The sequence below is a fragment of the Diadema antillarum genome, unplaced genomic scaffold (genome assembly GCF_040938485.1).
Source record: "Diadema antillarum isolate AM-2024a unplaced genomic scaffold, OU_Dant_1.0 seq00000163_RagTag, whole genome shotgun sequence".
Lineage (NCBI taxonomy): Eukaryota > Metazoa > Echinodermata > Echinoidea > Diadematoida > Diadematidae > Diadema > Diadema antillarum.
Window position 1 is genome coordinate 940,964 of NW_027271234.1, and position 12,881 is coordinate 953,844.

At 40.7% G+C, this 12,881-nt stretch overlaps 1 protein-coding gene across 1 annotated transcript in view; it reads left to right on the forward strand.

Moving 5' to 3' along the window:
* Positions 1 to 1,462: 1,462 nt before the first annotated feature.
* Positions 1,463 to 12,881, forward strand: part of LOC139728071 (uncharacterized) — a 28,656-nt gene continuing 17,237 nt past the window's right edge. The window contains exons 1-2 of the mRNA XM_071639034.1: positions 1,463 to 2,143; positions 11,564 to 11,634. Coding sequence (XP_071495135.1) covers positions 1,463 to 2,143; positions 11,564 to 11,634 — 752 coding nt within the window. The remainder of the gene's footprint in view (positions 2,144 to 11,563; positions 11,635 to 12,881) is intronic.

Here is a 12,881-nt window from a genome sequence, read left to right on the forward strand (position 1 = left end):
GCGAGCGATTAGCGGGGAAAACAAAGGGCATTGCAGCGGAAATCGATTGAGTTCTAAAAGTGGGGCTGCGTCCATCAAAAGCGATGAAAAGATTCGTCCAGCGCCGCTTTACCGCTGATGTCACGCCCGCCTGAATGGAAGGCCACTTGAAGAAGACACCCTCGGTGTCGTCAATGACACTTGACTTGCCGTGCTTAAAAATAGAAAATGCACCTTGCTGATCAGAACCCGGTGATATTCGGAACTGAACAGTCATTGTTTCCTAGCTGCAATTTTCGGTCAAAATGCTAATTTCTTCGTATCCGTAAGAGTTCATATTCGTCCGAAATTTCCAGTATAATCACTATTCACGAGTTTATATATCACGGTCTGACATGATTTAAAAAAAGGTTATTGACATTAGTGGCAGATAATCATTCATGTTAAAGCTGAACTTTCGTCTCATTGACGATTGATACCATGACTCTTTCGATAATAATTCATCTTACGGTATGCTTCAAATTTTTGTAGCAAGTTATACAGTTGTGCTGCTGTTTTAACAACTATATAAATCTTACAATGTTCATACTTTAACTGACCGTTTTATGACACAGTAATCAATGTCCTGTCTTATTCTATTTCTGTGTAAATGGTCATCGCTTCAACATACATCATCAATTATTTCCGCTGCCATTGAGGCATTTGGGTTACCATGGCCACGGGAGATTCACGTTAATCTTTAACCTACCTATACACGCGGTTATCCACTAATCCCTTACTATCTGGTGTGCAATCGTGACTTGCTGATATCGATACAAGCAAATCGTCTGCAAAACATGTAATCAATAATGCGGAATAAAGGCGCATTTTGTAGTGGGTCGGGGGAACAATGTCACAATCTGTTTAAAGCGATATAAGCAGCGAGGCATTAAACTTAATGCTGTCCCTTCAACGCCTGACTTACATGAGCATGCGTCGCCAGGACAACTTGATAAGCTTTGAGAAGCATTTTGGGACATAATTTTGGACATCATCACTTCAAAATGACTCTAAACTTTTGATCTGTCATTTCATCATCTCTTCACTGTTTTTGTGAATTTTTAGCGGAAGTCTTGAGTGATATTCGGTGTGAAGCGACCTGGGATTGAAGTTTCGTCAACAGAATGCCTAATCAATGCCTAGCGTGAATGATGGCGCAGTGCAGGGATTTGCGTGTCGAAGAGTGGAGGAGTCGTAAGAAGTTGTGATAATGCTGTGGATGTTATGATATTGCTTTCAATCACATCGTTATGGGAATATCAAATCATCGTTTTGTTTCTATGAATACTAGAGTGTTTTGATCGTGACTACCTCTAAATGGCATTACTGGCATTTGGTGAATGATGTTCCATCGAATCGTGTGTAATCTATTCGTGTTTATTAGAAACGTACCAAAAATTTATAATCGTCATTGCGCGTGGCTTGCACACATTCAACGGCAAGAATGGAGCAACCAGGGAGTGTAAGTGGGGACCCGACACAAATGGAAGTCGAACGCAGTACAGACTCAAGAAATCAAGGAGTGGCAAGTTTCTTCGCCCGATCCAAAGTGGCTCCCCTCCCAAACCTCACTAAAGACCTGACGTCGAAATTTCTTGTCACCGGCTCAGGGGAAAATGGCGGTGGCACGCGAGGTCTTGCTGGCCGCGGGTTCGGCTTGGCTCGACGTCGTGCTAGCAGTTTCAAGCTGGTGCCCGATTTGATGCCGAACATCAACGAAAACAACTCGGTCTCGGACACCTCCCAGACGACCAGTCACCATCATGCCGAGGCACGGAAGTGTAGATTGAAGTCGATTGATTCGGAGACGATTACGAGTGAAGAGGATGAAGAAATCTGGAAGGCGTTCACCAAGTCGAGACGCGCTGCACGTCGTCGGACCAGCAATAGCCGAGATGGGCGAGGAGGAGGAGAGAGACCAAGTGATGCCGAGCTTCCACCCAACAGGAAGCTGATGAGGAGGCGGAGTACGAGGTTCAGCCTGGGGCAGCTCGGTCTCGATGAGGTCGAAGGGTCGTCGGTTCCGAGTTTCAGCCGGAGGTTGTCCGTCAGAGACAGAATGTCGGAATGGAGGAGAATCAGCTTTCTTGTTCAGCAGCAAGAGGAAATAAAGAAGAGAGCTAAGGTATTCCAAATCTAGAAATATGCATTAAATAATTTTGATACGTGTTTCTATAGAACATCAGATGCACTTGTGTCCTAGTTTGATGCAACTATGGAGCCCAACCGATGAGTTTGACACGATGCCTTAACACTATACAACAAGGTCATATGATGTACATAGTCTTGACATATTAAGAGCATTTGATTCAATGACTCTTGCTCCCATGAATTATTTGCACGCTAAGCCAACATTATTTCGCCGACGTTTTTCTCTTTTACGTCGATGTATGGCAATTTGTCAATCAGTTGCAACATTATTTATCTACCCGCAAACATAACCCTACCCATAATCCTAATCTTCGAATCAAACTACAAAAACCCCAAAACCTTATCACAACCCTAACCCTAAGTCCTTGGAGAAAAAAAAATCGGAACAATTATTGTCGCAAGAGCAAATGTTGCGTCATCGGGCGAATAGAGATAATTGAAGAATATTTTCACATGTCATTTAATGGCATAATAGTATACCATTTGTGATCACACGAAAGAGTTTCTTATCATCGCAAAATGTCTTCTTCACAGTAAATTTCAACACGGAGATTATAATCCCAAATCTATCTTCTTCGATTCTCACATTTGTAGTCATTGTGACTCGATACTAAAGCAAAGCCATTTGACAGTCATAGCACTCTCTATAGGCAACCATCGTATCGTTCACACAAGTTGCAAACTCATACATATCATTATGCATTCAGTGATGCAAAAACAAAACAAAACAACAAAACAAGAAAAAGGACAGCTGGTGTACAATGATGTTGATATTTGGACACTGTTTAAACTTTGTGTGGTTATTATGTCAATAAAGCAATTATAGATCGAACTTTCTATGAGATACTCATGGTGCTAATTGAGCAGTTGCCACCCAGAATAAAATCTCGATAAGCATAAAATACTCCTGCATTAATCAACAGAGCCTTCGCAAAACGTAGGCGACTACGTGCCTTCTTATATTCGACATAGTGACTATATCAAGTCACAGTATAATGAAAAAGCACTTGACTTGCATCTCTCCGAAGGCCAGGGAAATATTAATACCCTTAACATATATGTCAGTATCAAGTTAAAGGAATGTGTACTTTTCATAAAATTGAGTTTTAAATGACTTTCTCTATGTTTCTCTAAATTCTTACCCCACTGTGACATTACAATTTGTTGTAGTCTTCTTATAGAACCATGGCGGCAATTGGATTTAACTCTAAAGCATAAAATTTCGTAACTTTTATACAGATAATCCGACTTTCCTCAAACTTCACTAATGTGTAATACTAATAATTCTGCATTTGCTGATTCAAAATTTACACTTGAGGTTAAATCTTCCTTAAATACCGTATCTCATAAGCACTACCTATAGGACTGCACTGTGTAATCAGATGCTTTTGAACTCGGTAATATTGAGAACCAGTAGCATCTGTAATGTTGTCAGTATTAGAGGTCAGTGGTATCGAGTCGTAGCTTTTCCGCACTGCACGTTAGTTAAGGCACTACCAAAGAGATTTTTCTCCTCCCCACCACTGGCGAAAATCTCTTTGGGCACTTCACACCAATGTTGGTGGTACGGCTTCCATGGATGGCGACCTCTACGTTGGGATTAAAAGTTGATGTATTTGTTGTCACTACCGTGCATGAATCAACAAAATGTTTCAAGGAACAGTGAATGCTCGATCGATTTGGATTTGAGTTCCTTCCAGTACTCTCACGCAACGAAAATTGATGCGTACTAAAGGTTGTGCTTTCACTTTGTTTTAGTCCAGCTTTGATAAAAATAAAATTTTCGGTTATTTCAAACTGTGACATGTCTTCTGATAACAGTACTTATGCATAGGCCTACCTTCATGACCATATACAGCGTTTTTTTTGTATTATGTCGGTTGAAAAAAAAATCCAAAGACAACAAGAATAACATAGCGCCATGTGATTGATTTCTACGGGTCTACGCGCTTCAAAATAGATTTTTGTTGGTAGTATCAGAGGGGTCACCTATAGATTCTAAAAAAAAAAAAAAAAACACAATTGATTATCAGTTGAGATAGCTTTAAGACCTTCTAAGTGTAACGGTTTTAGAACATCCCGCGGTCTCCAAAACTGATTAAGAATGTTCACGAATGGTAAAGAAAACGCCTAAATGAAAAGAAAAAAATGACTGCATTAACGTAGGGCCTACTCTAAAGAGAAAGCACTCCTTCCTAAAATGAGCTCTCTTATTATCATTACACTGACGTCAGATGCCCAATTCTACCCTATGCAAGCATAAACAAAAAAGCAAAACAAACAAACAAACAAACAAACAAAAACAAGGAAAAAACACAGTTTGTCTTTTTAATGTTTGCACTAGGAAGGATTGGAACTCGGTTTTAATATCATATATACACCATTTAACAAATGAAGAGCCTAGACCACTAACACCATCCTGTTACCATTGTCGATGCATTTTTAATCATAGCCTACCATACTGACACCCACCATAAAAGGGCTCCTGTACATGACGCATAGTAAGGTCATGAGTACATGATGTGAGAATCTATAGCTACAATCCACTCCGAGGAGTTGAGGCTTAGGGCCTATGTCTCGAGGCATTAATCTGAGTCAAAAATAACCGATGGGGGTGTTGTCATGAGCACGACCAGCAGGGTTCCGTCGGGAAAAGAGGTAAACCAGAAGAAAGTGTTGCAATGAAGCAATCTTTATCATCCACTTATCAAGTTTCACCACTTAAAAGGGGGTTTACATCCGACGTTTCCTTTCAAAGGATTAAGTAAAGATGTCTGCCCATGGTTAAATCAGCAGAAAGTGATGTTAACTCTATCCCCTTCGAAATTCTGATCTCTTCTTATGTTTTCACAGGTTCCACTACAGTTTAAAGTCAATGGGTTGGCATTACACAAGTAGAAAAAAAAACAGAAGAAGAAGAGGAATTGTCTGCGCACTGCCAAGGAGGACAATGAAATCCAACTGCCATTATCATTTTGTTTCTGTATATGGTCTCCACAGCTTTGAAATTCCTCCGTAACGTTTGTGAAGCATGCCTTCTGCTTTTCACACCAGATTGCCTAGTTATAACCTTCTTCTAGAAATAGTGCCATAATCCTCCGGAGCTGGGGTACGAGACAAAAAAGAGATGGCAGCGAAGTGCTCAAATCAGGGGGACGAATCGAGCGTTCTTTGGTAGTATTTGGGAATAGTTTCATTGTTGACTGGCTTTGGGGTCCGATTAGTAAACACGAGGTTAGATTTGTGTGCAAATCCCCACTTTCCTTTGTCCCCTCATCGGTTGATCTCTTTTATCAGATTTCTTTTTTTTTTCCGTCGGGAACGTACCGTTATTCGTCTCTCAAAATGCTCGTTTCTTTTCACAAACTCCTTGTTTAATGTGATCGCACGACGACGATTTCTCTGCTTCTCTGCCTTCTACTGTCTGTCTGACGTTGAGTTATATCAAAGGTTTAAAGGGTCAACGCATTGTTATTGATAAGTGACATTCAACGTCGTGATAACGTTTCACTTATTCACTCACTTTCTATGTCTCGTCCTTGTTGCTATAATCAATACACATGATTCAAGCGTAAAATATGCTTGATATTGAAACTCTGCCATTACTTGTAGAAGTCTGATACACATTTTGTACTTACAAGTATTCTTTGCAGCACTGTTCCGTCGATCGCGTTGATAAGGCGGACGAACATTGAAACATGCAATGCATGGCAACAATACCACACATTAAGACTTCCTCTCAAATTGATCCTATTCTATTTGAAAAATGGGCATCATTGTCAGCACACGACGCGGCATTGAATTACAATGTACAGCGAGTGCAATCTCACCAGTTCCAGGTCATGGGTTAATTACGATAGCAACCGGAAAATCGATTTGAACGGGACTTGGGGTGAATACGGGAGACGTCGAAAAACATTCATTTTCTGTGCACCTTTGGAATAACATTATCAGTCACAGTCGAGTGTCAGGAGAAGTTTCCAACAATTGCGGTTAAGTGGTAAAAAGGCTTAAGAGATTAAACCTAAAGCGAGAGGAATTCCAATGGTAGGATGAAAAAAAAAATCAATCAATCAGTAGCTGTTGATTGGTAAGAAGGCACCTGTGCATCAACCCTAAGACGTGGACATTATTTTTAGACTCATGTGGTTAATATACAGGTGTTGTGCCACAGACAAGTAATGATTTTCCACATCCACTCGACTTTCGCTTAGTTTGGAGTTTACAGAGTTGTTGATTGGATAGCTACTCTTATCAATTTTGTGTATGACCGATCCATTTTGATGAATTTCCTAACAGCCTATAGGTGAAGGGTGGCGAAAGGTGTACGTCCAGATGGACACATTAATGCATTGATGAACGATGTATCAACAGTATCACAAGCAGCACTTGAATGTTACACATCATGCATATTGTCATCATACAATTCTTCATTCAGTCAGACATTTATTTCTGCTTCTACTGACAATACAATAGCATAACTGTACGGATCGTATGGAGCGCATTCGAATCTGAATGGATTTGATCTTTTAGAAGGCCACCATCTTGATAATTACCAAGTTACAGCAGTAACGATATTCTGTTTCTGAAGTAGCAATAAAAGACCCAGAACAGGTGCTGATATATCTGCATGAACAATTCGCCTCATTCCCTCTCGACTTTGAATTATGATGATTTCTCGGTGAAAGACAGAACGTGTTCACTGGTATTTCGCTTTCCCTCTAACTTGACATCTCTACCCCCCCCCCAAAAAAAAAAACCATGACAGACATTATGTAGGCCTATCCATCTTGCTACGTACACAATCCCAAGACAGAGTCACAGGGACGATTAGTTGTAGCTCCATGATTAAAGCCTGAAATCAAGTAATTGATGTGACTTTGTAAACTTCCCTCATAGTGAAAAAAAGCTGCATTCTCCCAGCCGTACAGGATGAGAGAATGAATTACTTTGGTATTGTACACGAAGTTATTCCGTTTGTCCAGAGTTCATCAAAGTGCAAGTCAGTCAATGTTAGTAGTTCTCTATGGCGACATACTAACAAACGACCGGGAAAAAAAGTCTTCAATTTTGAGCTTTGTGAGATTTGATAACATCAGCAAAAGAATAGAATCGCATTTCAATGAAGGGAATAAAAAGCACCACAGCCAAGGAACGCTAACAGGGGGTTATTTTCGTCACCATACGAAATTTTATTCCTCCCTATTCCTAAAATCGTCCAAAGTCCATGGCAGCTCTTTGATCAACTTTGGAGAACAATTTATTCTACAGCGAAGTTGTTCTGCGACATTGAGTTTGGTTGAAAGCGGTTTCCCCCTCACGGAGTCAGCGAACCGACGCGAAGAGGTCGACTCTCGGTAGAGACCGCACAAATAGTGTTGAGTGTTGTTCATTTACAGAGCTGAGGGGATCGGCGACAACATCACTGGAGTTGGTCCGCGTGTGCAGGTGTGTTGACGCCGCGACTCTCTTGCTCTTTTAGGTGTCTGCGATCATCGTCAACCGACGCGTTCGCTTTATGAACTCCACTTGTGGACATGATATATTATGGTTATGATTCATTATGGTCGTGATGGATCCTGTCAGGTGTATGACATTTCTTCAGATACCTTGAGACTGGATTCGCGAGGGAGGTATTGTCGCTGAGTGATGGTAATAATACAGCGCTTGCAAATCTCTGCTTAACTCACCGACATCAGAAATACTACACTGGAGGATCAGTGTGGGGGATGCATGGGAGTCCACAATTGAAATCAATCAATTCACTAAGAATACCTGTCAAGTTTCCACGGCATATTTCCTGCGGACACAAGGTTGAAAATTTCGAGAGAAAGATCTTGTGCTGTCATTGACCATTTTGAATATCATAAATGCATATTATTTCTCGCGATGGTAGCTAAAGCTAGGTTAATGAACTTATTTTGAACCGGAACTTTTGAACATGCTGACCAAAGGAGTACGTACGGTGCAAGGACAACTAAATTCAACCTCTTCTTCTCTGCGTGCGATGTCCATAATCCTCCATTAAACCTAATGATATGACGGATGTTTTGCAGTAATCTTCTTCCACAGACGTTTTTATCTAATCGGTTGTTCGAGGACGTGAGTTCACTCCGACACCTGTGGCCATTGTACTGTGACACCAGCTATCTGGAAGGATACTGTTTCACATACAGTGACAAGATGATAGTAGAAGGATCTGTGATTAGGTGTTGCTAAGATAATCGGCTCCGGGGGAGCTTCTGCCTCCCTCCCCCAAATGCGAATGGGAAGTCAGTGGGGATATTACGAAGTTAATTTCTGCGACTTTGACATTTGACTACATTAACCTAGCAGCTGTCGGACTCCAGGAGAATGGAGCTCGGCGTCTTGACATCGTACCGTGTAATAGCTTCACTGGACAATGATACCTGGACACTGAAACCGTGACTGTTGCTTTAATTTGTCTTTCACATGGCACTAGACGATTGAGGCTTTCCCCCTCTTTCGTCATTTGATATCTGGGAACACGAATTTCAGGTGATGACATTGGAATGAGTTTGGAAGATAGCGTTTGACTTGGATAGGTACATCGCTAACCAAACCTCATCGTCATAAGAGTTGAATAGACGTCAAGCATCAAGAAGTTCTGAACAGCATGATGAGTTCAGGTGTATCGCCATCCGACTCCTTCGGTAAACGCCCCGGCACAATGCCTCCCAGTACATCGGGCAGTGGTTCGAAGCCCCTGCATCAGCTTCATCACCAGAACAGCCAACATCATGGTCGACATATAACACGCAATCGACGTCGAGCTCGTGCTAGAGATCTCCGCGGTCTTCTCGGTGTTCAAAGCAGCGAGCCGACCACGCCAGATTCAGGCGAAATCCATCATCAGTGGTGTCGTAGGTCCGCGTCGCCGTTCAATGTAAGTTCCTCTAATCTCAGAAACATCTCCAGAATTCGCGATGGTATTTTCGTCTCTGTGTTTGGTCAGATTTTACACTATAACACGCAGTACTTAGCTGCTCTAGCGTCATATTTCCATGGACGTCATCTTCCCTACGTCAATACCAGCAGCCAGTGACTGCCTCAACGAAAATAGAATACTGATATTATTTCTGTTTCCTAAAACGAAAACAAGCAGACAAACAAACAAACAAACAAGCAAAACGAAGACCCTATTATCACTTACACTTACACATTAACTGCATATCAAATATTTACACGCACTGCTCATGGCAATACTAAATTCTTGCTTAATCGATGAATTACCATGTACATTTCCGCGAAGCGTTACACAGTAGAGCGGGTAAGGTGCTAAACTAACAAGATCCATGCAGAGTGAACAGCCGGAGACAATTACAGTATTGTGACACGTACTTATAAAAACTGAATGTTGATTTCAAGTCATTCTTCTTCCTTGATAGCGATAGAAATGTTAGAAATGTCGTGCAACCCAATCTTCTGTTTACCATGATGGTGAGGTTAGGAGCCACTCTAACAATTAAAAGAAGAGCGAGATTCTTGATATTGGTTACCATACTAGTATTAGATTATGATGATCAAATTTCTGGTTGACATATCAGGCTGAAGTTAGAGAGACCCGGGGATATTCACACAGGAACAATCAGAAAGTGGTGGTTCATAGATGATGATTAAGTGTGTAAAGCTTATTATAAAGAGAGTGGCACATCTTTGCCCCACTTCTCAACGCAAACCTTCTTAGTCCTTCTACAGCCAACACAACTTTTCAGTGCAATAAATTTTATGGTATTTTGATGAAATTGATACCTCACTTTTAACAGGAACTCAGCATTATTAACATTGCTAATTGATCAAATGAGCGCAATTCCACGAAATGCACAATTTTGAACACATAGAGCAACTCGAGTAGTCGATGACTTATAGCTATCATAACAGATTTGTTTTTTCAATATTTTCCTCTGTCTTTATTCTCATTCTCCTCATTCTGTCTTATGAATGGTGGGATGTTTAACAAATTATGACGTCAGCGACATGGATAATGATACCGTTTAACACGTGCTGCAGTTTCCACAATCCTTATGTCACGTACGTAGGCCTATATTCCTAACCTTTCTTCCACGTCGAAAGTGACACCTTCTTTCCACTACTACAATTCGCTACTATGGAAGTCTCTCAATTCCTAGCAAGTTGTATAAGAGACTGATCCGATAGCTATTTATAAAATGTGCCGTCGTGAGTTAAAGCGTTCAATGGAAATTATTTGATACAGCTCTGATGATTATCGAAGCATGTTAACATCAGTTAGTGACATTAAAACTTGCCTACTGTCTTCTGTTCAAGATCAATAAGTGCGTTTACGTATAAGAGACGCAAGATTACCATTGCGAGTGTTTTCTTCTGACTTTTCCGCTCGATACTGTCTCGAACAAAGATACCCTCTAGCCAGTGGCTTTCTGAAGGTAATCATTGATTTCGTGGAGACCTCCTTCGCACCATCTGTCTTGAATTAAGTGTTGGGAATCCTTGAGAGCCTAAAGACAACGACCAGATAAAGAAAGTTTTTGTTTCTAGATTCACGACTGAAATGAGCCGTGCTATCGGTATCGATATTCGTCCAGACTGATATCTCCAGCGATCGATACGGGGGGAGGGGGGTTCTGATATATCTGATTCCAGATTCCTGCATCCTGTTGGTTTGCCTGTTTAATAGACTTATCAAACAGGAGCTGCCCTGTCAGAACAGAGCGTTTAAACCCCTTGAAGCGAAACTTGCTGGATGGGAGATTAACGACAGAAGAGAATCAAATCAAATCAATATGGCATCGTAGCCAATAAAGGACTAGTTGGAAGACATCCCATGACGATTCGGATGTAATTGTGTGTAATCAATTCACTCACAAAAAACAAACAAACATGCAGAGTAATTCCAGGGAAATCCATTGTGTGCATGAACGAAGGATTACAAGAGGCGAGAATCTTCCTTGACACGCTTTTCAAAGTTTTAGCTATCCTGATAGTGGCACAGGAACAGCTCCCTGCTGATTACCATTTCACAACTTCAGGAGCGTTGAAAACCATAATCGAAGACCAAGCGATTCCTGAATTAGGCCTATACACGCTAAAAACTGAAGGCAGATTTATTTTTTAAAAACAATCGATGATCATCAACAATCAAAATTCTGTGACGACCAATTGATAAATCAATATCAAAATAGATAAACTGCATAAATCAGATAATCTAGCTCAGACCCAGACGGATCTCCTCGCTTATTACGCACTAATGAGGATATCACAAGTGTTTCTAATTACCTATTCTATTGTGATGTTCTTACATTCCAGGAGAGTCGAATATGCTTTGTATGTACTTACGATAATGATTTTGAACTCAACCTTTGTTTTTTTTTTTCTCTCTTCGTTGCTATTACAGGCACGCAAGCGGTTTATCCACGCAGCCAAGATGGTCATCATTCTGAACAGAGTCTACAAGATCATCTTCAAGTGAGTCTTATGTCATGCTTCCATTTCTCGAAACATTTCATTCTTAATCTTGATAGGAGAAATGCAGCAACATTCAATTACATAATACGTGTTCTAAGTTTTGTCACTCCTGTCGTTCATTACAGACTAGGATGTTCATTTGGAAAACTCACAATTGTGTTTCAATTGTGTTTTATTCGTATACATCCATTCAGACCATTGTCGAAAGAACTTGCAAATAGCAAGGATACGCTTCCGTTGTATAAGAATAACCAATATAAACTAATTAGCCATCTTTCCATGTTACCTTATGATACAAGTTACACTAACTCTCCTGGTACCAGGCATATAGGGCCTCCTATGTTGGTCCTTCTCTGGAGTTAACTGTTAGCTCATGTCAGGAAGAAAAAATGGATAGTGACCGTGTAGCCTTCACCTCTACGATGTCCTGGTGACATCCACCATCATGATTTTTCTTCTAAAGCTTGCAATTGTTATCGATGTCTTAGGCCCATCAAAAAGAGGAATCTTTCGGAACAACTTGACTTAAGGTAGGAGTCCTTTGATGGCAGATGTCGGATTAAAAAGGCTTTTTCTTCTAACATTTTTCCCGCATGTTAAAGAGAACTGCGTTATGATTTCAGTGAGCTGGATGAATGGTGGCTTAATGGCTCTGCTCAAGCAATTAACCTTTATCATATTCAGCATATCTGTGACGTTTTTGTTTTTTGTGTCGAATTGAAATCATGATGATTGTGATATTATGGTGTCAATGCATGGATATAACTTGGTGATGGTGCTAATTTTGGGGGAATATGAAGGATAACTAGAGGTGATGGAGGTACATTAATGTGCAGAACTATAAGTAAGGTTCGTATACCGTCAATCAACAAGGGTTTGAGGTCACAGAATTTGTTGGGATGCCGAAAAAAAAAAGTGGCATCCATTGCGAATTCTCTGTTGATGGCCTTATGCTTCGGAAGTCTTTTGATTCATGCTTGCTCCCTACATACAACAGTAGCATTTTTGTTTGCCATTCAAAACTATCATAATGTTTATTTGAACATTGCCTCGAAAGACTGGCATGTTGGGTTTGGTTCTTGCATGCATCTTTAACTAACAATGATATCAATCCTTGACGGCAAGCATTTAATCATCTGGCAACTGTTTTGATGGTATAAACGGCCGAAGAATACCCGCGTGCCGTTCGAGTTGAAGTGATTCAAATTTTGTCGTTGCTGTTGTTGTCTCCCATTCATTGTCGGTAG